The sequence below is a fragment of the Macrotis lagotis genome, chromosome X, assembly GCF_037893015.1.
Source record: "Macrotis lagotis isolate mMagLag1 chromosome X, bilby.v1.9.chrom.fasta, whole genome shotgun sequence".
Lineage (NCBI taxonomy): Eukaryota > Metazoa > Chordata > Mammalia > Peramelemorphia > Peramelidae > Macrotis > Macrotis lagotis.
The window spans coordinates 655,685,616-655,709,066 of NC_133666.1; the positions used below are offsets into that span (position 1 = coordinate 655,685,616).

A 23,451-nucleotide genomic window follows, 5' to 3' on the forward strand; every position below is an offset into this window, starting at 1 on the left:
AGGGTAGGAACCCGTTGTTTTGTTGATAGGGGCTTATTTTGGATCTGGAAACATGGATTTAGCAGGAGTCCTTGCCAAGGAGAGACAATGAACTTTACTAAAAGTTCATTGACCTTATCTCATAGTTTGGAAATGGGATTTGGTGGGGTAGGGATGGTCAGTGTTAATGTAAGGTACATTGTCAGTGCACAGGGAATAGATTAATTATAAAACACATTGGTGTGGCTAGGTGGCGCAATGGATAGAGCACTGGTCTTGGAGTCAGGAGTACCTGGGTTCAAACCCGACCTCAGACACTTAATAATTACCTAGCCATGTGGCCTTGGGCAAGCCACTTAACCCCATTTGCCTTGCAAAATCTAAAAAAAAAAAAATTATAAAACACATTTTCCCATTCAATATTTCCCCTACTTCATTTTGATCAGTGTTCTAAATCTTTAGAGTTTTTTTTCTTTTAATGTTGCCAAAGGAATAATCTCTTTCTTACAAAAGCTTATGGTCTTTTCTTAGTCCTCACTCTTCTTCACCTTTGGTTAGGGTTTAACAATATTGACTCCCCCTCCTCCTGGATATTCTCTCCTCCCTGGGTTTTAGTGACTCTCCCCTCGACTCCTTTTCTTTCTCCCTGTATGTCTGGCTTCTCCTCTCAATCACTTTTTGGAATAACAGCATTCATGTTGCTAGTCACTAATCATGGGAATATGCATAACTTTCTAAGACCTTTGTTCATTTTACTTTCACACTCCCTGTTGGTGATATCATACAGATTTCATCTCTATACAGATGACTCCGAGATCTACAAATTCAGCTTTCATACATCTTTTTCCTGAGCTTTGATCTTTCATGTCATTGGCTGTCTCCTCCTACATAAGCATTTCCTATTGCCTTTCAAGTTCAATGTATACCCAAAATGTTGTTCACTCATTTCAATCCTTTCAGACTTTCAGTGACCCCATTTAGGGGTTTTCTTGGCAAAGATACTGGAGTGGTTTGCCACTTCCTTCTCTAAATCATTTTACAGATGAGGAAACTGAGGCAAACAGAGCTAAGTGACTTACTCAGGATCCCACAGCTAGTAAGTATCTGAGACTAGATTTGAATTACATTTTCCTGACTCCAGGCCTGGCATGCTATTCATTGCACCTCCTCCCCAGTTGTCCCCAAAATAGAACTCATTATTTTCCCCCCACAAACTCACTCCTCTCTGCATCTATCTATGACTTGTAAGCTGGAATAGTGGAGTATGTGTAGGAACAGAAGGAAAAGACTGGGAGAAAAACCAGTCAGTTCAACCAAGTAAACATTTTTAAAGAACTTAATGTATAGTGAGCACTCTGGGAGACAAAGAAAGAGATGACACAGTCCCTACTCTCAAGGAGTTGAGGGTTTTGAGAACTGAGGATGTTTTCCTTGGAGAAGGAAAGACCCAAGAGAAGTTTGATGTGGAAGAAGGATCAGAGTGATTCTTGGCTCCAGAGATACAATCAGGAGAAGGGGTTGTAGAGAGGTTGACTTCATCTGAATCCAAAAAAAAAAAAAGAATTAGAACTCTCCAAAATCAGAATAATCCTGTCTGGCAGTAATGATTGCCCCATCACTGAAGGTTTTGAGCAGAAATTGGATGACTTTTAGTTACGGTTGTTGTAGAGTTAACATCTACTCAGTTATGGCCTGGATTAGATACCTTCCGAGGTGCTATGCAACCCTTGGATTCTTTGCTTCTGAGCTGAATGGGAATAGACAGGGAAGACATATTTACAAATAACTTTGCAAAAAAGAATGGAATTGGTAGGAAATAATCAAGAGAGGTTGTAGGTCTGCAAGGGAGGAGAGTTTCTTGGTGGAGCTGATTCCTGAGGGAGAAAGACTGGTGGAAAAGTCTTCTAGGCCTAGGGGATAATCTGTGTCAATGCACAGAAGGAGAGAGAGGAAGCAGGAGGATCACTGATTTAGACCTGGAAAAGGGTCCTCAGACCTGTAAAAGGTCCTCGGACCAGAATACTCCACATCCTGTAGCCTCTCAGGTCCCTTCCTCTACTGACATCTCCTGCTTCTTTCTTTCTTTCTCTATCCACAGGCTCAGAGTGCAAGGCCTGTGACCCACCCTCTGATGGCAGCCCCCATTCCCTCCCAGAATCCCTAAGAACTGACAGTCATGCCCTCTTCTCTGGCATGGCTGGGGAACAGGCAAGTATCTGAGGGTGGGAGTGGGTGGCACAGGGTTGGGATGTTGGTGGTTTTGAGGTCTGAAGGGATAAGGAAAAGGGAATTGAGGGAATCTAGAAGATCTGTTGAGTCTGGAGACAACGAGGATGAGGCAGAGGCTCTGAAAGGCTAGAGAGGAGCTGGCGGAGACAGGGGGTGGCAGGGCTGGAAAGATCTGGAGGATTTAGACTAACAGACTGAATGGTGGATAGGGTGAAGGTTTGATGGGGATCAGGGGAGTCAGAGAAAGATGGCCAAGAGAGTGGAAAGGGCTCGCTCTTAGGACTGCTCTGGTTATGCTGGGCTCTCTTTTCAGTGGGGTTAACCCATAGCCAGCATCTGGCCTCTTCTGAACCTAAGCATTGCCTAGGGCTTCTGCTATCTTTAGGACCAGGCCTTCAGATAGGCCAGAACTAGCAAATCAATTCAATTTAATTCAGCAAGCACCTACTGGTGCCATGCATCTTGCTTCTTGCTAGTTGGGTACACAAAGACAATAGTTCTTACCCTCAACTACTTCCATTGTATTGGACAATCACAGTCTCCCATTGTTGTGGAGGACCTTGGAGACCATAGAATCCAATTTCCCATTTTGCAAATGGAGGAAACAGAGGCCCAGAAAGAGTACTTAGAGTCACAGAACAAACAATCTCCAAGTATATATGAAACTATTATTTGATAATCAAATATCAAAGGATATATTAAGTACATTTGATGTCAAAAAATATTTATTAAGAGTGTCAGCTCTTTGGGGTGGCTAGGTGACACAGTGGATGAAGCACTGGCCTTGGAGTCAGGAGGACCTGAGTTCAAATCCAAGCTCAGACACTTAATAATGACCTACCTGTGTTGCCTTGGGCAAACCACTTAACCCCATTGCCTTGTAAAAAAAGAAAAGAGTGCTGGCTCTAGGTATACAAAAATAGGCAAAAGACAATCCCCACCCTGGAGGAGCTCCCATGATAGGGACATGCAAATGCCTATGTATAAACAAGCTGTGTTTAGGGGATAATCACTTGAGGGAAGACACTCCCATTAAGTCTTCATGAAGAAGGTGAGATTTTTAGCTAAAACTTGAAGGAAGCCAGGAAAGCCAGGAGGCAGAGATGAGGAGCAAGAGCATTCCAGGCAAGAGAGAAAAAGCCCCCAAATGTAGGTCCTGGGCTACGTCTGAAGGTACAAATGTGAGAGTGAGATGATGTCTATCCTCAAGGAAACAAAACAAGAAAACAAAAACTGACTTTTCAAGCAAATCAATAGGAGAGCTGGTACTGGAACCTAGGTCTTCTGAGCCCCAGGATGGAACGCTGTCCTGTATTCCATACCAAGACCCCTTCATTTGAGAAAGTCAGAGGCTAGTTAAGTCAGAGGAATTGAGTTCTGGGGTGCTGGGCTGAGCCCAGGATCCTGGATTCGGATTCTGAGCTCCAGGCCCAAGATTTGACTCTTTAGTCTCTGACTGATGGAGCCCAAACTGAAGGGGGTGGGGAGGGAACCTGGCTCTGTTTGCTGCCAGAGCTCTGCTGCCCTCCAGCAGAGGAGTTCACAATGTCCTGACATGTTTATGTTTCCAAGAAAATGAAAACCAGAGGAGCACAGGGGATTTGGGAAACCAGGAAACTGCTCCAGCCTCTAGCTACAAACACAACAGTTTTGCCTGGATGTACAGATAGCCCAATCCAAACAGACATGAAGACCTCCCAAAGTCACACAGTCGGCAGTCGCAGCACATTCAAATGCATGCATATGGGTGAATGAACCCATGTACAGTGTAACTCACAACCCATTCATATGCATGTAAACATACATGTGCCTACATGTTTGTGGTTGGGTAGATACCTGCACAATCATATGTTTGTGCTCATACATCTCTATTAATAGCTCTTATTTCTCTGTCCCTATATCGTCTTATTTAAGCCTATACCCATGTCATGTCTACAGGAAGACACAAAGGCAATATGGAATATTCACACAAAGTAGCTAGATAGAACGCCAGACCTTGAGGGAATATTTGAGTGCAAAGGTGATCTCAGTTAGCAACTGTGTGACTCTGGGCAAGTCACTTGACCTGGATCTGCTTCAGTATCCTTATCTATAAAATGAGGATAATAATAGCCTAAGATAGAGCACCAGCCCTGGAGTCAGGAGGACCTAAGTTCAAATTCAACCTCAGATACTTAATAATTCCCTAGCTGTGTGACCTTGGGCAAGTCATTTAACATCATTGCCTTAAATAAATAAAATTTAAAAAAAAATCATAGCTCAAGATTTGTGAGGATAAAATGCATGTATAGTTCTGGGTACATTTTAAAGTTCCTTTTTGAAAAATTTTATTTATTTTCTTTTTAATTTATGTAATAAAACATGAGCAACTCCATAACATAGTATAATAAAATAGATGATTGCACATGAAGCTGCAAGTTCCATATGGATTCTAGTTCTAATAGGAAGTTATTATTGTTATAAATGATACTGTGTGACTGTGGGCAAGTCATTTAACCCTGTTTGGCTCAGTTTCCCTTTTCTATAAGGTGAGAGGGTTGGATGTCAGAGGTTCCTTCCAATTCTAAGTCTGTGATCCAAAGAACTTGTGAGAGATCTTTATAATAATAATTATCATTTATAACAATAATAGCTTCTTATTAGAACTAGAATTCATATAGACCTTGCAGCTTCATGTGCAATCATCTTATTATACTGTTATTGAGTTGCTGTTTTATTCCATAAATTAAAAAGAAAATAAATAAAAAAATTTTAAAAAGGAACTTTAAGGTATGTACAGAATTATACACTATACACGCAGTTTGTCCTCACAAATTTTGGGCTATTATTATGCCCATTTTGCAGATGAGGATACCAGGATCACTTAGGCGTTAAATATCCGAGGCTGGATTTGAATTCAGGTCCCAAGTTCTATCCACCATGGTACATAGTTGTCTCATTTGAAGCTTGGTTGCTTCAAACCCCCCACCACCACAGACTGCATCTGTCCTCTTCTACTGACTCAGCATGTGCAACCCCCTTAGTCTCTCTGGTTCTCAGTTTCCTTTTCTGTAAAGTGAGGCAGTTAAACTCGGGATCTCTAAGGTCAGATGTTTGGCAGTTCTAGGATTCTTTGCCAAAGTTCTTCTCTTGGACCCGAGTAATTTCATAGCTTTCTCTCCCATTCAGACTGAAGCATCTCAATTGATTCTATTTGATTTTTCAGGGAGCCCACCTCCCCTCCCAGAGTGATCTCTAATCACTTGGCTTCTGTCAGGACCTGTGACCAAGGACCTGCTCTTTCTAGTCCTCAGCTCTCAGACCCTGAGGTGGGGACTCCAGACCTGATGCTCAGACCCCAACCCTGGAGTTAGGCGGCTTCCAATTTAGCTTTGTGATTTAGCCTCTCACTTTATAAAAGAGGGAAACTGAGGCAAACAAGGTTAAATGACTTGCCCAAAGTCACATAATAATAACTTCTTATTAGAACTGGAATTCATATGGAACTTGCAGCTTCATGTGCAATCATCTATTTTATTATACTATGTTATGGAGTTGCTCATGTTTTATTCCATAAATTAAAAAGAAAATAAATGAAAATTTTCAAAAAGGAACTTTAAAATGTGCCCAGAACTATACATGCATTATATTCTTACAAATCTTGGGCTATGATTTTTTTAATTTTATTTATTTAAGGCAATGATGTTAAATGACTTGCCCAAGGTCACAAGTCCTTAAGTTTTTTGAGCCTCTGCTCCCTCATCTATCATATGAACTAGTTCTAGACGTTCTCTGAGGTTCCTAAATTCTATGAGTCTAAGTGAGAAATCCAAGGATCGTAGATGTGGAACTGGCAGGGAGCTAAGTCCAAACCACCCCTTACCCACAACTACCACCATCACCACCACCACCTTATTTCGTAGATGAGAAAACTGAGATTAAGTGATTTTGATATTATTCAATTGTGTCTGCTCCTCATGACCCCATTTGGGGTTTGCTTACCAAGGATATTGGAGTAGTTTATTATTTCCTTCTCTAGTTCATTTTACAGAAGAGGAAACTGAGGCAAACAGGATGAAGTGACTTGTGCAGGGCCACTCTACTAGTAGGTGTCTGGTCTTCCTGACTCCAGGCCAGGCAGGCCTTCTATTCACTGCACAACTACCTAACTGCTCCCAGTGACTTGCTCAGGCTCAAAGAGGTAGAATGCATTTGAAATGGGATTTGAACTCAGGTCTTCTGAATTCCAAGTCTCATGTTTACCAGTGCCATAGTGCCTCAAGACACTTCCCTTCAAGCCCTAGACTCCGATGCTGCTCCTAAACCAAGGGACTAGGGTTCAGAATGGTTGGGAGGGCTGCCACCGGGACTTGGGGGGCAGGAGTGGCACTGGGGCTCCAGGCATATTTGTAGGAGGTCACCTCTCTTTCTTTGGCAGGAGGCTGGTTCTGTGGCCGAGTTGGAAGATGACCACAGCAGTATAGAAGACCTTCTCTCAATAGATGTAACTCTCCAGGACACTGAATACTATAGGGACCTGGGCTATGTTACATCTGCAGATATGACGTCATGGGTCCCTCCGGCCCCTGGGTCACAGGAGAGGCTACCAGGGGAACTTTTAGCCCCACAAATCCTGGAACCTGGCTGCCCCCTTCAGAGCCCCAATGACCTTGGTCCTGGGGATCGAGGAGCTGAGCCTTTTCCCACACTGGCCCGTTCAATGATCACATCTCGGAGACACAGCTGGGAGAGGCCTCTGTCTCCCTTGGATACAGAAAGAAGGTAAGGCATCACAGAGTGAGGTGGAGGTGGGAGGGGAACCTTCATCAGGAGTTTAGCCATTGCCACACTGAGGGCAAGGGACTAGGAGCACCTAGACTAGATAATTTGGCTCATTCATATCTTCTCCTGTTTCCTCTCTCCTCTACTCCCTCTCTTCTCATTTTTTTCCTTTCTTTTCCTTCTCCTCTCCTCTCCTCTTTTTTCTCCTCTCCCCTCTTTCTTTTTCTCTTCTCCTCTCCCTCTTACCCCCCACCTGGTTCCCTCCTTTCCCCTTCTCATCTTTCCTTTTCCCTTCCATCCTTTCTCTTCCCCCTCTTCCCTTTGTAACCCCATCCCCCCCATCTCAGTGCTTCAAGATGGGCTAAGCTCTAACTTGTCTTGAAGCAGGCCACCCAGATAAGAGGATGAAGGGTGGCCATATTTCCTCTCTCACACCTTCCTCTTCACTTTCCTTACTTGCGCAGTCTCTCCAAACAGGCAACAGAAACCTCCACCCCAAATCCTTGACCTGGCCCTCACCATATTTCTGACCCTAAACTTGACCAAATATTTCCACTGGGGGTCATTATGGGGACAGAGATGCTAGCATATTTTTCTCTGGGTTAAACTGTATTCATTTCCTAAATGGTAGTCCATGGGCATCCCCTCCACCCTTGAAAAAATATAAATGTTTTCCCAAAACAGAAATTCTACTTGCCCTGGGTATGGTTTGTGGTGTTTGCCCCAAATATTTAAACCCCTAGTTATAGTTCTGAGGATGATGGCTGTGCAGATGTAGACTACGAAGGGTGTCCATGACCCACCACAACTCATTGCTTTGTCCCTACCAGACTCAGCCTTGACACCTCCGACATGGGCAGTGACGAGGAGAGGAGTTTGCCCAGAACATTTGCTAGCCACTCCTTGAACCTGTCTGGAGGGGGTCTGCAGGCCTGGGCAGAGAGGACAGATCAACGAGCAACTTTCAAAGGGAGAGCCTCATCTGAGCTGGCCTATGTCACTGTGGAAGAGCCAATGGTAAGCAGGCATATGCCACAATAAGTGAGTGGGCACACTCTGGACAGCCTTTCCCAGTTCTGGGACAAGGTCAGGCTACAAAGTCCGTATGTGCTGCATATTTCTGTCTTGAGGCAAGACTTTTCTTATGGTCAGTGGTACCTTGGTCTAGCCTGGCCCTTCTCAAAAATCTTCAGTAGCTCCTTAGTTCCTTAAGGGTAAAATAACTACAGTATGGCATTTAAATCCTCTTGAATATAGTTCCCATCTTTCTTTACCGGCTTTTAAAAAAATTCTTTTTATTTTATTCTGAGCTTAAGAAATAAAACAAGTAAGGGGCAGCTAAGTAGCACAGTGAATAGAGCACCAGCCCTGGAGTCAGGAGTACCTGAGTTCAAATCCGACCTCAGACACTGCTGTGTGGCCTTGGGCAAGCCACTTAACCCCGTTGTCTTGCAGAAACTAAATAATAATAATAATAATGATAATAAATAAATAAAAATAAAACACGTATTTTCATAACATAGTAGAACCAGGTTAATTTTCTATTACTCCCTTTTCATGACTCTAGTATCTAGATAAGCTGCTCCATTGCCTTAGTTTGCCATTTCATCTTCCATCTGCAGAGGAATTCCAAGAAGTCCTTCCTGTTCATCTCTACCCTATGGAATTATTAGCTGCCTTCTCAGCCCAGCTCAAGTCCTGCCTCCCTCCCATGAAGCCCAGCCCTATCTCCCTCCTTGTTAGGATTCTCTTTTCTTAAATTATATGTATTTATTTGGCCATATGTCAGTAACTCATCACTCTAGTGGAATGGGAGTTTCTTGAAGGAAGGGACTTACTCATTTTTCTTTTATTCCCAATACCAACACATGCCTCAGATATAGTAATAAGCAATTAATAAATGTTTCTTTGAATTCAATCAAAGGAAAAGCCCTTTACAATTTGTTTTAAGATTCAAGAACATTTTTTTCTGATTCTCCACATCTTTCTCTCCTGCTCCATTGGTCCCTACAACTGCTATACTCATGTAGAACTTGATTGAAAGACCCAGAGAGAATATTTCCAATCCCAGGAAATGATCATTCAATTCTTCCCCCCTCCTCCCAATTACATGCAAAGATGGTTTTCAACATTCACCCTTTTGCAAGTTTTTGAGTTTCGTATTTTTCTACCAACCTCCCTTCCCTCTTCCTTCCCCATGGGGTAGCAAACAATTTGATATTGCTTGTATATGCACAATCATTATTTTTCCCAAAGATTTTATTTATTTTGAGTTTTACAATTTTTCCCCTAATTTTGCTTCCCTCCCCTCACCCCCCCCCCAGAAGGCAATTTGTCAGTCTTTATATTGTTTCCATGGTATACATTGATCCAAATTGAATGTGATGAGAGAGAAATCATATCCTTAAGGAAGAAAATAAAGTATGAGATAGCAAAATCACATAATAAGATAATGGGGTGGGTTTTTTTGTTTTGTTTTGGTTTTTTTGCTAAATTGAAGGTAACAGTCTTTGGTCTTTGTTCAAACTCCACAGTTGTTTCTCTGGCTACAGATAGTATTCTCCATTGCAGAGAGCCCAAAACTGTCCCTGATTGTTGCACTGATGGAGTGAGCGAGTCCATCAAGGTTGATCATCACCCCCATGTTGCTGTTAGGGTGTACAATGTTTTTCTAGTTCATGTACAAACATTTTTCACATATTTCCATATTAGTCATGCTGTGACAGAAGAATTAGAACTAAGGAGAGGAAAAAACCCTGAGAAAGAAAAAAATATGTTTTAAAAAGTGAACTTAGCATTCTTTGCTCTGCATTCAGAATCATAGTTTCTTCTCTGGATGTGGATGGCATTTTCCTTAACAGGTGACTCAGGATTGTCCTTGATTGCTTCCTTGAGATTAAGAGGTTGTTTCCATTGTAGTTGACCTTCTCACAATGCTGCTGTTAATGTGTACAATGTTATCCTCCTGGTTCTTGTTCACTTTACTCAGCATCAGTTCTTTTTTTTTTTTTAGGTTTTTTTCAAGGCAAATGGGGTTCAGTGGCTTGCCCAAGGCCACGCAGCTAGGTAATAATTAAGTGTCTGAGACTGGATTTGAACCTAGGTACTCCTGACTCCAGGTCCAGTGCTTTATCCACTACACCACCTAGTCACCCCCAGTTCTTTTTTTTTTGTTTTAGAAAGATTTTATTTATTTTGAGTTTTACAATTTTCCCCCCATTCTTGCTTCCCTCTCCCCACCCCCCACAGAAGGCAATCTGTTAGTGTTTACATTGTTTCCATGGTATATATTGATCTCAGTTGAATGTGATGAGAGAGAAATCACATCCTTAAGAAAAATAAAGTCTAAGAGATAGCAAAATTACATAATGATAAGGGTTTTTTCCCCCTAAATTGAAGGTAATAGTTTTTGGTCTGTTCAAACTCCACAATTCTTTTTCTGGATACAGATGGTATTCTCTATTGCAGATAGCCCAAAACTGGCCCTGGTTGTTGCACTGATGAAATGAGCAAGTCCATCATCAGCATCAGTTCTTACAAGTCTTTCCAGGCTTTTCTGAAGTCAGGTTGTTCATGATTTCTTCCAGAACAATAGTATTCCATAATATTCATATATTATAGCTTCTTCAATAATTCCCCAATTTATGCGTATTATAAGGAGTATTTAATAAAATTTCACTAATATATCTATTAGTATGAACTTTACAGTGTCTTTCTCCTTCCATATCCTTTTTTTGATTAGATCTATTTTTGTTTTTGCTTTATCTGAGATCAGGATTTGCTACCCCTGTTTTTTTTTAACTTTAATTGAAGAATCATATATTCCACTCCAGCTTTTTATCTTTATCCTGTGTGTATCTCTCTGCTTCAAATGTATTTCTTTTTTGAAAATTTATTTAAGGCAATTGGGGTTAAGTGATGTACCCAAGGTCACACAGCTAGGTAATTATTAAGTATCTGAGGTCACATTTGAACTCAGGTCCTCCTGACTCCAGGGGTGGTGCTCTATCCACTTCGCCACCTAGCTGCCTCAAATGTGTTCCTTATAAACAACATTTTGTAGGATTCTATTTTTTAATCCTCTCTGCTATACACTTCTGTTTTATGGGAGAATTTATCCCATTCACATTCATAATTAAGATGACTAATTCTGCATTTCCCTCCATCCTACCTCCCCCCCTTGCATTTTTCTCTCCTTTTCCCTTATCACTCCTCACTAATATTTTGCTTCTTAACTGCTACATCTCTTAATCTGCCCTCCTTCTATCATCTCTTCCTTTTTCATTTCCCTTTTTTCTTTTACATTGTTTTTTTTAAACTTTACTTTTACTTATCCCTTCTCTTTTATCAGCCTCACCTCCTTTCTTTCCCCTTCCCCCCTAAATTTCTAAACCCATTTGGGAATATGTTATTACCTCTTTGAGCTGAATCTGTTGAGAGTCAGATTTCTCAATGCTCACACCCTCTCTTTTTTTCCTCTAGTATAATAGATCCTTTTTGCCTCATCATATGGTGATATTTCTCTTCTATGCTTTCTTTTCCCTATATAATTATTTTTTTCATGTATTGTTTTATTTCTGTCTTGTACCCACATCCTCTGTCAAAATATACTCCTTTTAATTGTCCTGATAGAAGTACAATGGAATAATCTCTCCAACTGTTCCAACATAAATACAACCCTCAGAGCTAAGAGTGTGATTACATCACACTCAATTTATACCTACATCCTCTTCTAAATATAGTCCTTCCAACTGTCCTTTCAACAGTTCTCAAGAGTTAATCAACACCCCCCCCCCCATTTACTTTTTTATTCATCTCCTCAGTCTTGTATTTAAAGATACTGTTCTGGTCTTTTTATCAGGTAAATTTGAAAGTCCTCTATTTTGTTGAAAATTCATCTTTTCACTGGCAAATTGCCTTCTGTGGGGGGTGGGGTGGGGGGAGAAGTAAGATTAGGGGAAAAATTGTAAAACTCAAAATAAATAAAATCTTTATAATTCAAAAGAAAAGAAAAGAAAAGAAAGTTCCAAGTTTTTCAGTACACTTACTATGGCAGAGTTATAGGTTATTCTAAGTAATGGGTCACTTCTACAAAGACAATGAAAAAGGTAAATTAACTGAAGCTAAATGTGGGGACCTTTTGTGGGGATAACCAGGAAGAAATGGGGAAAAGCAAATGATTTCAGGGGTGAACATTTTATACTCATTGTTTGGTGAATATAAGAATGTAAATTTTGCGAAGTAAATTCTTAGTAAATTTGTGAAATCTTCAAAAGAAAATCCATCTTTTCCCCTGAAAAAATATGCTGAATTTTACAGGGTAGTTGATTCTTGGTTGTCATCCAAGTTCCTTTGCCTTCTGCAATATCATATTCCAGGCCCTTTGACCTTTTAATGTTGAAGCTGATTATGTTCTGATTAATTCTGACTATGGTTACCTGGTATTTAAATTTATTCTTTTTGATTGCTTGTAGTATTTTCTCCTTCAGCTGAGAATTCTGAAATTTGATTATAATATTCCTTGGAGTTTTTATTTTGGGATCTTTTTCTGGGGTGATTGATGAATTCTTTCAAGGACTATTTTAACTTCTTTTTCTAGGATATCAGGGCAATTTTCCATGATATTTCCTGCATGATAATATCCAGGCTCTTTTTCTGATTGTGGTTTTCAAATAGACCAATAATTTATAAATTATCTCTCCTGGATCTATTTTCCAGGTCAGTCATTTTTCCTAAGAGATACTTTACATTTGCTTCTAATTTTTTTTTTTTTGTTTTGTTTGAGGGAATCTTAGTGTCTCACAAAGTCATTTATTCCCATATATCAAATTCTAATTTTTGTCCCCTGTGATTTCAATAAGTAACTTCCAGTGAGGAAATTCCCTCTACCAGATCAGGACCTCTCCCCCCTTCCAGTTTACAGTTCTGGAGAGTTGTTTGAGGCCATGGATGGAAGGAAGAGTTTCTCAGGTCACATAGGCAAGGTTTCAACCTTGGACTTCTGACTCATAGACTGGTTCTGTATCCACACTGCCTCTCTGTATTAACAAATGTTTATTAAGATCTATAAAAACTCCCAAGAATCACAGAATTTTATCATTGGAAACATTAAAACTAAGCTGTATGAGGGAACTATCCTTTCAATGCAATTCTATTAACAAGCATCTTATATCCCTAATTCTAGAAGGTCAACCAAGGTTCTGGTGTTGGCATTGGGCTCACCCCTTCACCAGGTTCTGAGTTAGACTGGGTCCTCTTCCCCACAAGGCGTGTTTGAGATGATGTGAATGCTGACATCTTTTCTAGGCCATAGCCCAAGAATGAATTAGAAAGGGTCTTGGAGAGCACAGAATCCATCTACCCCTTTGGACCTGGGACTTTAGAGACAGCTCTTCTAAGGAGCCTGACCCAACTATGAAATCTTGAGCTGCCCATGTCTTTTTCCCACCTCTGGGTCACAGTTTTCTGCTCAGTAACAGTTACAGTTTGCACTAGATGCTCTCTAAGATGTTTCTCCCTCTCTAAAGGTTTTTTTTTTCCATCCTGAGATTCTTTTTTTCAGTCCCTGATTCTTCTCACTGTGATACCTAATCTTTGTAGGTATTTGAAAGCTCTTGGAAGAGGCTGAGGTCAAGGTCTGTTCCTCAAACTGGTGATATGGTTTCTCCCTCAAGAATCTCTCAGAACCTAGAGGTTTCTATCCCAGCTGCCCAAGGTTTGTTTTGCACTACTAGGGGGTGGGAGTAGGGGGATATTCTCTGCAGCGTGACCTTGACTTGGGTTTCCTTCCCTCTACCCAAATCTTCCCACGGGTAAGGCCAGAGAAGGGGAGCCCAAGGGATATGCTCTTTGACAGAGGGCCCCAGATTTGGTTCAGAATTGGTAACTCTAACTCCTGGTTCATCATTTAGTGAGCATTTAACTAGCCCTGCCTAAGTGAGATAGACCTCAGTTCTTTCAGAAAAGATAGGCTCCTTAGGAGAAGGGCATCCCAGATGCTTGGGTTTGAAGAAGTATATGACTGGGCAAAAATTCCACTTAGATTCTCCTGATCAAATCCATGGTCTCGTTGTCCATAGACCAGGTGAAGGGACTGAGGTCTTGTTCACAGAGGAAGAGGGACCTACAGAGGAGTTGTCTCTCCTTCTACTACTGCTGCCCCAGCTCCCAATACCCCAGGGGTACCCACTGCTTCCCCTCTGCTGTGGTTTTCTCTGGACACCTTTTATCACTTTTAAACCATATGTCTGTGGTTCTATTGCCTTTCTCTCTCTCTCTCTCTCTCTCTCTCTCTCTCTCTCTCCCCCCTATCTTTCTTCATCTATATCTGTCCCTTTCAGTCTCCCTTTTCTCCTGTCTTTCTCCTCATGTGTATTTCTCATTCTGTCTTCTTTTCTGTCTGTCTCTTGTCTGTGTCCTCTATGTGTCTCTGCTGGTTTTTTTCTCTGTGATAGATGCTATCTCTGTGTCTTTTTTCTATGCTTCTTTCTTTGGGGGAGGGGCAAGTTCTCCTGTTTTTCTGTATATAACCTTTAGTACAACACCCCCAGCTTTCTGTGGACTGTACTCAATCTTGGGGGCAGCTCCAAATTCTCCTTCTCTTCAGTTCATTTTGTCCTTCCCTAGACCTCTCTCCTTGGAAAAATCTTAGACTATACCTTAAAAATAGATCACCTCTAAATGTCCACAGACCTTAGTCTTGACTCAGACCTCCTACAAAGACTCAGTGTAGCAATGCTTATATCAGATATAAGATAGCCCCATTGAATCCCCCACCAAAAAATGAGGAAAATGCATAAAGGAAAAGTAGCAGCCCATCAATAATCTCCCTTCCTCTTTTATGAGTCCCTTCTTTTCCCAAGCTTCCGAATCCTCCAGACTCAGGTATCTGGATTCCTTTGCAGTTGCTAGAAAGGAAATTCTCTGACATTCAGCAGTTTGATTGGGGGCAGGGACAGTGGATAGAATCAAGAAGACCTAAGTGGGAATCACCTCAAATACTAATGATGGGACCCTAAGCAAGTCACCTAGAGTCTCTAAGCCTTAATTTCTCATCTTAAAAATATGACTATTAGGGACGGCTAGGTGGCACAGTGGATAGAGCACCGGCCCTGGAGTCAGGAGGACCTGAGTTCAAATTTGACCTCAGACACTCAATAATCACCTAGCTGTGTGGCCTTGGGCAAGCCACTTAGTATCATTGCCTTGCCAAAAAAACTTAAAAACAAATATGACTAATAACAGCACCCATCTCCCTGGGTTTCTGTGAGGATCAAATGAGATAACATTTATAAGATGCTTTTCAAACTTTAAAGTGATATATATATAGATGCCGGCTATATTTGTTATTATTTCAAGGACTCCCACTTTTACCCCAGAAGCCTATAGAAGGGACAGTTCTTTCACAATGAACCAAGCCAATCAGCACCTCTTTGACCACAGGCCTATCTTTCATGAGCTTCCATGAAGCTAAGGACTTTGTCCAAATCCTCCCTTGGCGATAGGACCTGTACCTGTTATTTCATTGGATTTAGGAAACTCCCAAGTGAGGAAATTCCTTCTCCTAATGCAGGTAATGCTATTTAGAGAGCTGCCTGGAGTACAGGAATATGAGAACTTGAATTCTCCAATAAGAGGGGGAAACCCCCTTTGGAATTGCTAGAGAAACAAGTTCCTTTCTCACTGGACTTGTATCATTAAGATGATTCATGGTTACCTCAGTCCTCTGACAGAATTGTTTTAATAATCATAATAGCTAGCATTTATATGGCTCTTTGAGATTTGCAAAACTCCTTACAAATATTATCTCATCTTTATCCTTACAACAGCCCTAAGAGGTAGATACCGATATTATATCTATTTTTGCAAATGAGGAACCTGAGATCAGCTTGCCCAGGATCATTCAGCTCTTAAATGTTTGAGGTCAAATTTGAACTTGGGACTTCTTGACTGTAGGGCTAGCACCCTGCACCACTCCCTTGTTATGGTTCCTCTGCCACTCTACTCTCTTAGAAGGGTCAAGTGACCAATCCTCCTCTCCCAAGAGGTTGGTACAGATCAGGAACCCCAATTCTTTCACCAGAAGGACTTGGAATTATTAGTGATATAATTTGGAGGGTGGTATGGTCTGCAAAATATCCCTTCCCTTTCTCTAGAACTGTATTCTGGAACTTTAAAACTTGGGTGGATATCAGGGTAATCCTGAGTATGGCACTACCCATTAAAAATACTCTTCTCTCCCTAGATAGCTAGACAATAGGAACATATTGCACAGAAAACCTCCTGCCTCTAGTTAAGAAGCTTCAGTTAAGGAATTCCCTGCATACTACTCTCTATAACTCTAGCATTCCAGAACTCTCTTAGGGCAGATCTCAAGTGTCTTTGAGGTTATTCATGGGTTTTGGAGAGTAACAGCTTCTCCTGGGACCCAAGTCACCCTTATAGCATTATTAAGTTCTCCAAAAGGAGAAATAAAGAAAAAGTCCAAGTCTTTGATGGAGAAATTCCCTTTTTATAGACCAACAACAAAGGGACAGACAGCTCCTTCGATAATGAAGAAAAATAACCAGCTCATCTTTGATGACAGGCCTATCTTCCATGAGCTTCCATGCAGCTAAGGGGCTTGTCCAAATCATCCTTAGGGGATAGGACTTGGTCCTGTGATTTCATGGGGCTTAGAAAACTCCCAGGTGAGGAAATTCCCTCTCCTAATGCAGGCAATGCAATTTATAGGCTTAAAGAGATAAGAAATTTAGGTTTACTAGCCCATCAGAAGTGAAGAGGTGTGAGGCGTCAGAGGTGGAACTTGAACCCATGTCTGAGGATGACTTGATTTCAGGGAGATCTATGAACTCAAATGGAAAAAAAAATTACATCTTCATTTCTAGATAATTGATTTCCCTTGTAATCCTATGTATTTTATTTTATGCATTTAAAAACATAATTTTTCAATGGGGTGCATTGTTCCGGGAGTCCGTGATATAAAAGGTAAGAAGCCCTGCTCAATAGGAAGGTCATAGGGAAAAGTCCTAAACAAAGACTCCCACCCTTATCGGCTAGATCGGGCAATTCTCCCACATTCACCCACTAAGGCTCTCTTTGTCTTTTTTCATTTTGTGTTCATTCCTTTTTCTCTCTGTTATTCTATCTGTCTCTGGCTGTGTCCATGTCTTTCCTTCCCATGTACCTCTATTTGTCTGATTTCTCTTTCTTCTATTTTCTCTTTCATATTTCATGGACCATCATTTACTTTCCCTCATCCTTTGACAATACCACCTAAGCTGATGTCAGATCCCAAACAGCTATATGCCTCACCTTGCCAGGGGCCAACAACCTTTGGTATTGGTATCACAGGGGTTGGGGAGTGGGGATTCTGATGAAGTCTAGATCTTGAGAGCCTGAATCTTATTTCTCTGTGTTTTGTGTTTATTTTGTGTCTATTTTTTTTGGGGGGGGAATGCATCTAGGTATTGAACCCCCTGTTCTGGAAAGAGCAGAAAAGGATCACGTGTCCCCTGATCATGTGTGAGTACCCCTGATTTTACATTATTCCAGAGGCAAGAAGGGGAGAGGAAGACACATGAGGGCTGAGCTAGGTGTTCTGCCTGCCTGAGTAACAAGATGAATTTGGATGGGGAGAAAGGAGGTGTCAAGGCAGTAAACCACTCATTGAGCAGTAGCCCTTCATAGCTAATCTTTCATTTTCTGATATGGTATTTGATCATGGGCAAGATTTTCTCACTCTCTGATCAATCAACACACAGTCTTGTTTTGCTTAATCTCCCATCAAGTAAGGACATTGTACTTGATAATTCCTATAATTCATTCTAATACTGTGCATTCTGAATCCTTCACTTTCTCCCTGTCACTCCACAAGGGAAGAAGCTTTTTCTTAAACAATCAAATATAGTGTTGATACTTAAACCAGGAAGAGTCAAAACATCAAAAGAAAACTGCAGGTCAATTCTGCTAATGAATATTAATGCAAAAATTTTAAATAAACAGACACCTGGGAGGCTCAGACACCAAGACAGTCCTAAAGCAATTTCCAACCTGAGGCTTTAGGTTCACTTGGTTCTCCAGTTCCCTTCTCCATGCCTTTGCCCAAGCTGCACCCCCATGTCTAGAACGCCCTCTTTGGTTTCCTTCAAAGCTCAACTCAAGGATTTTCTTGATCTCTCCATCCCCTCTCCCAGCTAGTGCTATATCCCCTCACTTTGTATTTATTTACAAATTATATTTAGGGCAGCTAGGTGATGAAGTAGATAGAACACTGCCCCTGTTTCCTCATCTGTAAAATGAACTGAAAAAGGAAATAGCAAACCACTCCACTATCATCCAAAAAATGTCAAAAACGGGATAACGGAAATGGCTCAACAATATCAACCTTGTATTTATTTTGCATACATTCTTATATTCATATTCTTCAATAAAATGTAAGCTCTCTAAGGGCAGGAAGAATTTATTTTTTTTCTTTGTATCTCCATCACCAGGTCCAATGAAGGGCACATAATAGGTGCTTATTATGTGCTTAATTAATTTGATATACATATACATAAACTCATTTTGACCAAAATATATAGATTCAGACACCCCAAATCATGGGTATCATAAAAAATTATGCTGTATTTATTTATTTATGTTAACATTCATCTAAAACATTTTTAAATTCCAAATTCTCTTCCTCTCCCTCCCTCTGGCCCCTTTCCTACCCATTATAAAAGGGCAAACAGGGGCAGCTTGGTGGCCTAGTAGAGTACTAGCCCTGAAGTCAGGAGGGGATCCAAGTTCAAATCCAGCCTCAGCTATTAATTAGTTGTGTGACCCTGGGCTAGTCATATAGTGATCCAGTTGTCCCCCCCAAAAAAGGCAATATGATTGATATCAATATTTCTATTTTTAGCCATATGGGGCATCACTTAGGATAAAGGCTGTGTTATTCTCTCCATCTCTCCCTCTAGCCTCATTGTCCAGCAAGTCCTTCATGAGCTCAAACAGTATCATGGGTGAGTATGTCAGTATTCTTAAGTCCCATGGACTTCAGCTAGTCCTGCCAGGCTCCTTCAGGGAGAAAATAACCCAGAATTTGGAGGTGACCTGACCATAGTTCAGGCTCAGGAAGTTGTGTATATGTGTGTTTGTTTTCTGAGCTATGGTTAGCAGAATGCAATGGAAAGGATGCTGAGACTTGGAGCCAAGAGACTTGGAGTCAAATCTCAGCTTCTCAGCTCAACCAATGTGTGTGTGTGTGTGTGTGTGTGTGTGTGTGTGCTGTGGTAGGTCCCTTCCCCTCTCTGGATCTCAGTTTTCCCATCTGTAAAACAAGGGGTTTGGGCTGAATGATTCCAAGACCCCTTCCAGCTTTAACATCCTGTGATTTCTGTCTCCAAATCACAACATGGAATCATCTAGTTAGAGCTCAAAGGGACCTTATTGTTCATCTGGCCAACGTCGGCCCAGCACATTTTCCCTGGGTGCCAGCCTAGGGTTCTGGGGTCACAGACCAGATTGGTCTTCTCATTGCATGGCTCACGCACGTGCCTCTGCTCGTTATAGTCACTCCACTTGGGATCTCTTCCTCATTCCTCTCTACCTCTTCACGTTGTAGCTCAGCTCTCTAGACTCACCTCCTCCCTGAAGCCCTTCCAGGATGAAGCCCATCCTTAGCAATTGTCTTCCTAATACCTGCTGATGCCAATTATTTGGAATTTATTCACCTAGGGTCTCATAATGTTATTGGTTTCTATAGATGTGTCTTATCTCATCAAACTACATTGAGAGGGTCAGATCTCCTCCATCTCTAGACCCTGTAAGTCCCTGTCACCTAGGGTGACTTGGATGTACCTAGTCAGTATTTATAATTGAACATCTTGAGTTCTATCTCTATGAGTGACCCTAGGCAAATCCCTTCTGTGGGCCTCAGTTTTCCCAGTTGCAAAAATTCCCAGTTTTCCCTTCCAGTTCCAAATCACTATAAACCTATATAAAACAATTAGAGAGCATTTGTAATCTATGATCAGAAGTTAGTTTACAGGGTTGAACTCTGGATTTCAGAAAAGGGGAAATTGCTCCCTGTAGGTTGGAGTCATCTAGACATATGGAAAGTCTTATAGGGAATGCACATTTAGATCTGAAATAGACCTTAGGCACCATCTGGCCCAACCTCATCATTTTACATCTGAGGAAACTAAGGATTGTAGAGGTGAAGGACAAGCAGTAAAGTTGAAATTTTGACATCAGATCCCTTGACTCTGAATCCACCATTTTTTGTATGGCTCTAGAATATCAAAATTGGATTTCAGTTCTATTCAACCATTTTTCTTTCTTTTTTGAAAAAATAATTTTTATGGATGTCTTGTATTTCTCTCTTTATAATTTCCCCAGGACTCTTCCCTTCCCTCCTTAGAGTCAGCCCCTATAACAGTGTTTTTAAAGAGAAAAAGACAAAACTAATCAACACATCAAAAAAGTCCAAAAAGTTGCACAAGTTGCAAAAAGTTGCACCTTTGTGGACTTTCCCCCATTGCTGAAGAATGAATAGGAGTGTCTTCTTATATCTTTACTTTTGAGTCATGTTTGTTCATAATGGGTTTTTTAAAATTGAATATTTAATTTTTCCCTGATTACATGTAAAAACAATTGTTTAAATTCACTTTTCAAAATTTCTGAATTCCAAATTCTCCACCCCCCCATTGAGATGGCAAGTAATTTGATATAGGTTATTCAGATATAGTAATGCAAAACATTTCCATGTTAGTAGTTCATTATGGATTTGTAACATTCATTTTAAATTTTTTGTGGTTGTTTCCATTTCAGTAAATATTTAATAAGTGCCTCCTCTGAGATAAGGACTTGAATACAGAGATGTCTTCTGTGAATTAAGTCCCTTACAGGGATAAGCTTAGCCCACAAGGAAAGTATCCTTGGGGATCTAGGAGAGATCCAGACAAAGGGTTTTGGGAACATTGGAAGAGGAAAAAAAGATCTTTAGCTGACGGGAATCAGGAAAGGCTTCATGGAGGACATGGTACCTGAGCTGGGCCTTGAAAGAAGAGGAATTGGGCAGGCAGAGATGAATATGGGGTGCACGGCATGCAGGAAACACAATCTTAACAAATGCATGGGGTCTGGAGAGGGCAGGAAGAGATCTGGGAATGCCCAGAAGGTTCGTATGGCTGGGAGATGAGAGCTTTCTTGGAATGGGAGGCTAGAGAATTTAGAACTCAGCTGGGTTCCCTGGTATTAGAAAAGAGGAAGTAACAGAACATGATAGGCCTTGAAGGATCAGTGGGGTCTTATTGTCAGAATTCTAGCATACAGGGGACCTGGTCAGTTTTACATCTGAGGAAATCAGGGCCCAGAAAGATTGGACAATTTCCCTTCAAAGAGAGAATAGGTAGCAGAACTGAGATTTGAACCCAGGTCTTCTGACTACAAGTCCAATACTAGTTCTACTTTTTTCGATGGAGAGAGCAGTTGTTGGCAGTTCGAATGGTGTATCAGAGACTTAGCAAAGCAAGGCAATGAACATTTATTAAACTTTATTAAATGCCCTCAAGGAGCTTACATCCTAATGGGAGAGGGGCAGTAGGTGGCACAGTGGATGGAACACTAGCCCTGGAGTCAGGAGGACTTGAGTTCAAATCCAGCCTCAGACATTTAATAATTACCCAGTTGTGTGACCTTGGGCAAGTCACTTAACCCCATTGCCTTGCAAAAATGAAAAAAATCTTAATAGCAGAAAATATACAATAGGGAGTTAGGTAGGCAGGAAAGGTATCTCCATGGGGGCATAGTATGGAAGGTCAGAAAGTCAAAAGTAGAGCCAGGAGGGGAATGAAGGTTGGCCAGACTGGGCTCCTTCCCAAAATGGCAGCTCCTGGGAGGAATTGGCCACTGGGGAAGAGAACTGGCATGACAGAGGGATGCTCCAGGGTGAGAGGGCTTTAGGAGCAGAGGAGATGCCAGGCACTGAGGGAAGTTCCATGGTAAAGGCAGCTGAGGCATGGAGATAAAGTCCTGAGATTCAGAAGAAGAGGGTAAGGAGGATAGGGAGTCTCTAAGTGGGGAAGAAGAGGAGGTGTCAGGCAGCCCAAGCTTGAACAAATGGAAAGATATAGGGGTCCTGCCTGCTGGAAAAGGCTACTGAACATCTGGAGAGCCCTAGTCTGTGCGTAGAGGTATGCAGCAGAACCAGAGAGATGATGACCAGAGCGATGTTGCCCAAGACTGCTGGAATCTAAGGCTTTCCTTAAAAGGGGCTACGCTGAGCTATTCTATTTGACCTGCACAGGGCGAAGCAAAGGGCTCACTTAGGGGATGGCCCCAGGGATTCCCAGCAGAACATAACTTGGTTTGAGTTCCTGTCCAATGAGTGAGTATGTGGGGGAGTGGGGAGAGATCTGGCACCAGGCTTGGGAAGGACTCCCAGGAGGAGGCCAGTGCTAATGGCAGTAATTCACAGCTGGCTTTGCAGCTTGGGAGGTCTTGGGGAGAATGTTCTTGGGGATGAGCCTGCTATCACAAGAAGCTCCAATCAAGGACATGGGAAGAGGGAGGTGAAGCACCCACCAGCTTTAGGGAATAGGAATGTGCTGTTCTAATGGGCTTTGGGGAGAGCCTATGGGCCCTGGTCCCAGGATCTAGGAGTAGAGAAATGGACCCAGCCAAGAATCTGAGAGGCTGAACCAACCCAAATATCCCTGGCCTGAGCCTCCTGGGATTTTCTGATCCCCTGACCTGGACTCTGTTGGGGATCCCGCTTCAGGAAGGAAGATGATGGGAAGAGTGAAAAGAGTGAAAAGGGAACCAAGGTGAAGAGGAGGCTGAGCAACCTGAGAAGTCGAGTGACTGGCTCCTGGCAGAAGGATAAGGTGAGGATGGGTGGGGAAGCCTGGCTCTATCATGCTGGAACTGGGTGTCAATTGGGAGTATGCTGGCCATAGCTAGGAATGTGCTAGCCAGAACTGGGCATGAGCTGTCCAGGTTCTGATGGGAGCTGGCCAGGATCAGGGAATCAGAGAGGAGCTGCCCAGTCCTCCCATACACCCTCACCCCATACCCCTAATCCCCACCTTCTCCAGAAAGCACCCCAAGGGTCTGCTGAGGCTTCTGTCCAGTGGATATTTTCTCCCCTCAGGGCCCTGTTCTCTGCTAAGACTGTTCTCATTGTGATCCAATATAAGCAGTTCTGTATCTAAAGTCCAGGGACCTGGATTCAAATCCTAGCTCTGTCTGATTCTGAGCAAGTCACAGACTGTCTGGGCTCCGGTATCTTCATCTGTAAAATGAAAGAGTTGAAATGGCCTCTCAAGTCCCCTCTGGCTCAAAATTTATTAGAAAGTAGGAAATTACATAATATATCCATGATGCAGGATGACTTAAAGGGCTCCTCCCATAAATCTGAACCCAGGTCTTCCTGAATTCAGACTCAGCATTCTATCTACCACTCCATCAGCTTCCTTAGTTTCTCCATTTGTAAAA

The 23,451-nt window shown here is 41.8% G+C and overlaps 1 protein-coding gene across 9 annotated transcripts in view; it reads left to right on the forward strand.

Moving 5' to 3' along the window:
• Positions 1 to 23,451, forward strand: part of ARHGEF18 (Rho/Rac guanine nucleotide exchange factor 18) — a 110,406-nt gene that overhangs the window by 13,411 nt on the left and 73,544 nt on the right. For 7 of the 9 annotated variants that reach the window (XM_074205139.1, XM_074205140.1, XM_074205136.1 and 4 more), the window contains 8 exons: positions 2,078 to 2,187; positions 6,626 to 6,969; positions 7,800 to 7,986; positions 13,570 to 13,684; positions 17,436 to 17,493; positions 18,930 to 18,974; positions 22,262 to 22,342; positions 22,736 to 22,841. In XM_074205139.1, the coding sequence (XP_074061240.1) occupies positions 2,173 to 2,187; positions 6,626 to 6,969; positions 7,800 to 7,986; positions 13,570 to 13,684; positions 17,436 to 17,493; positions 18,930 to 18,974; positions 22,262 to 22,342; positions 22,736 to 22,841 (951 nt within the window). In that variant the 5' untranslated portion in view covers positions 2,078 to 2,172. Of the gene's footprint in view, positions 1 to 2,077; positions 2,188 to 5,269; positions 5,517 to 6,625; positions 6,970 to 7,799; positions 7,987 to 13,569; positions 13,685 to 17,435; positions 17,494 to 18,929; positions 18,975 to 22,261; positions 22,343 to 22,735; positions 22,842 to 23,451 lie in introns of those variants that run through there. The other 2 variants (XM_074205144.1, XM_074205137.1) reach the window with 2 other exon arrangements.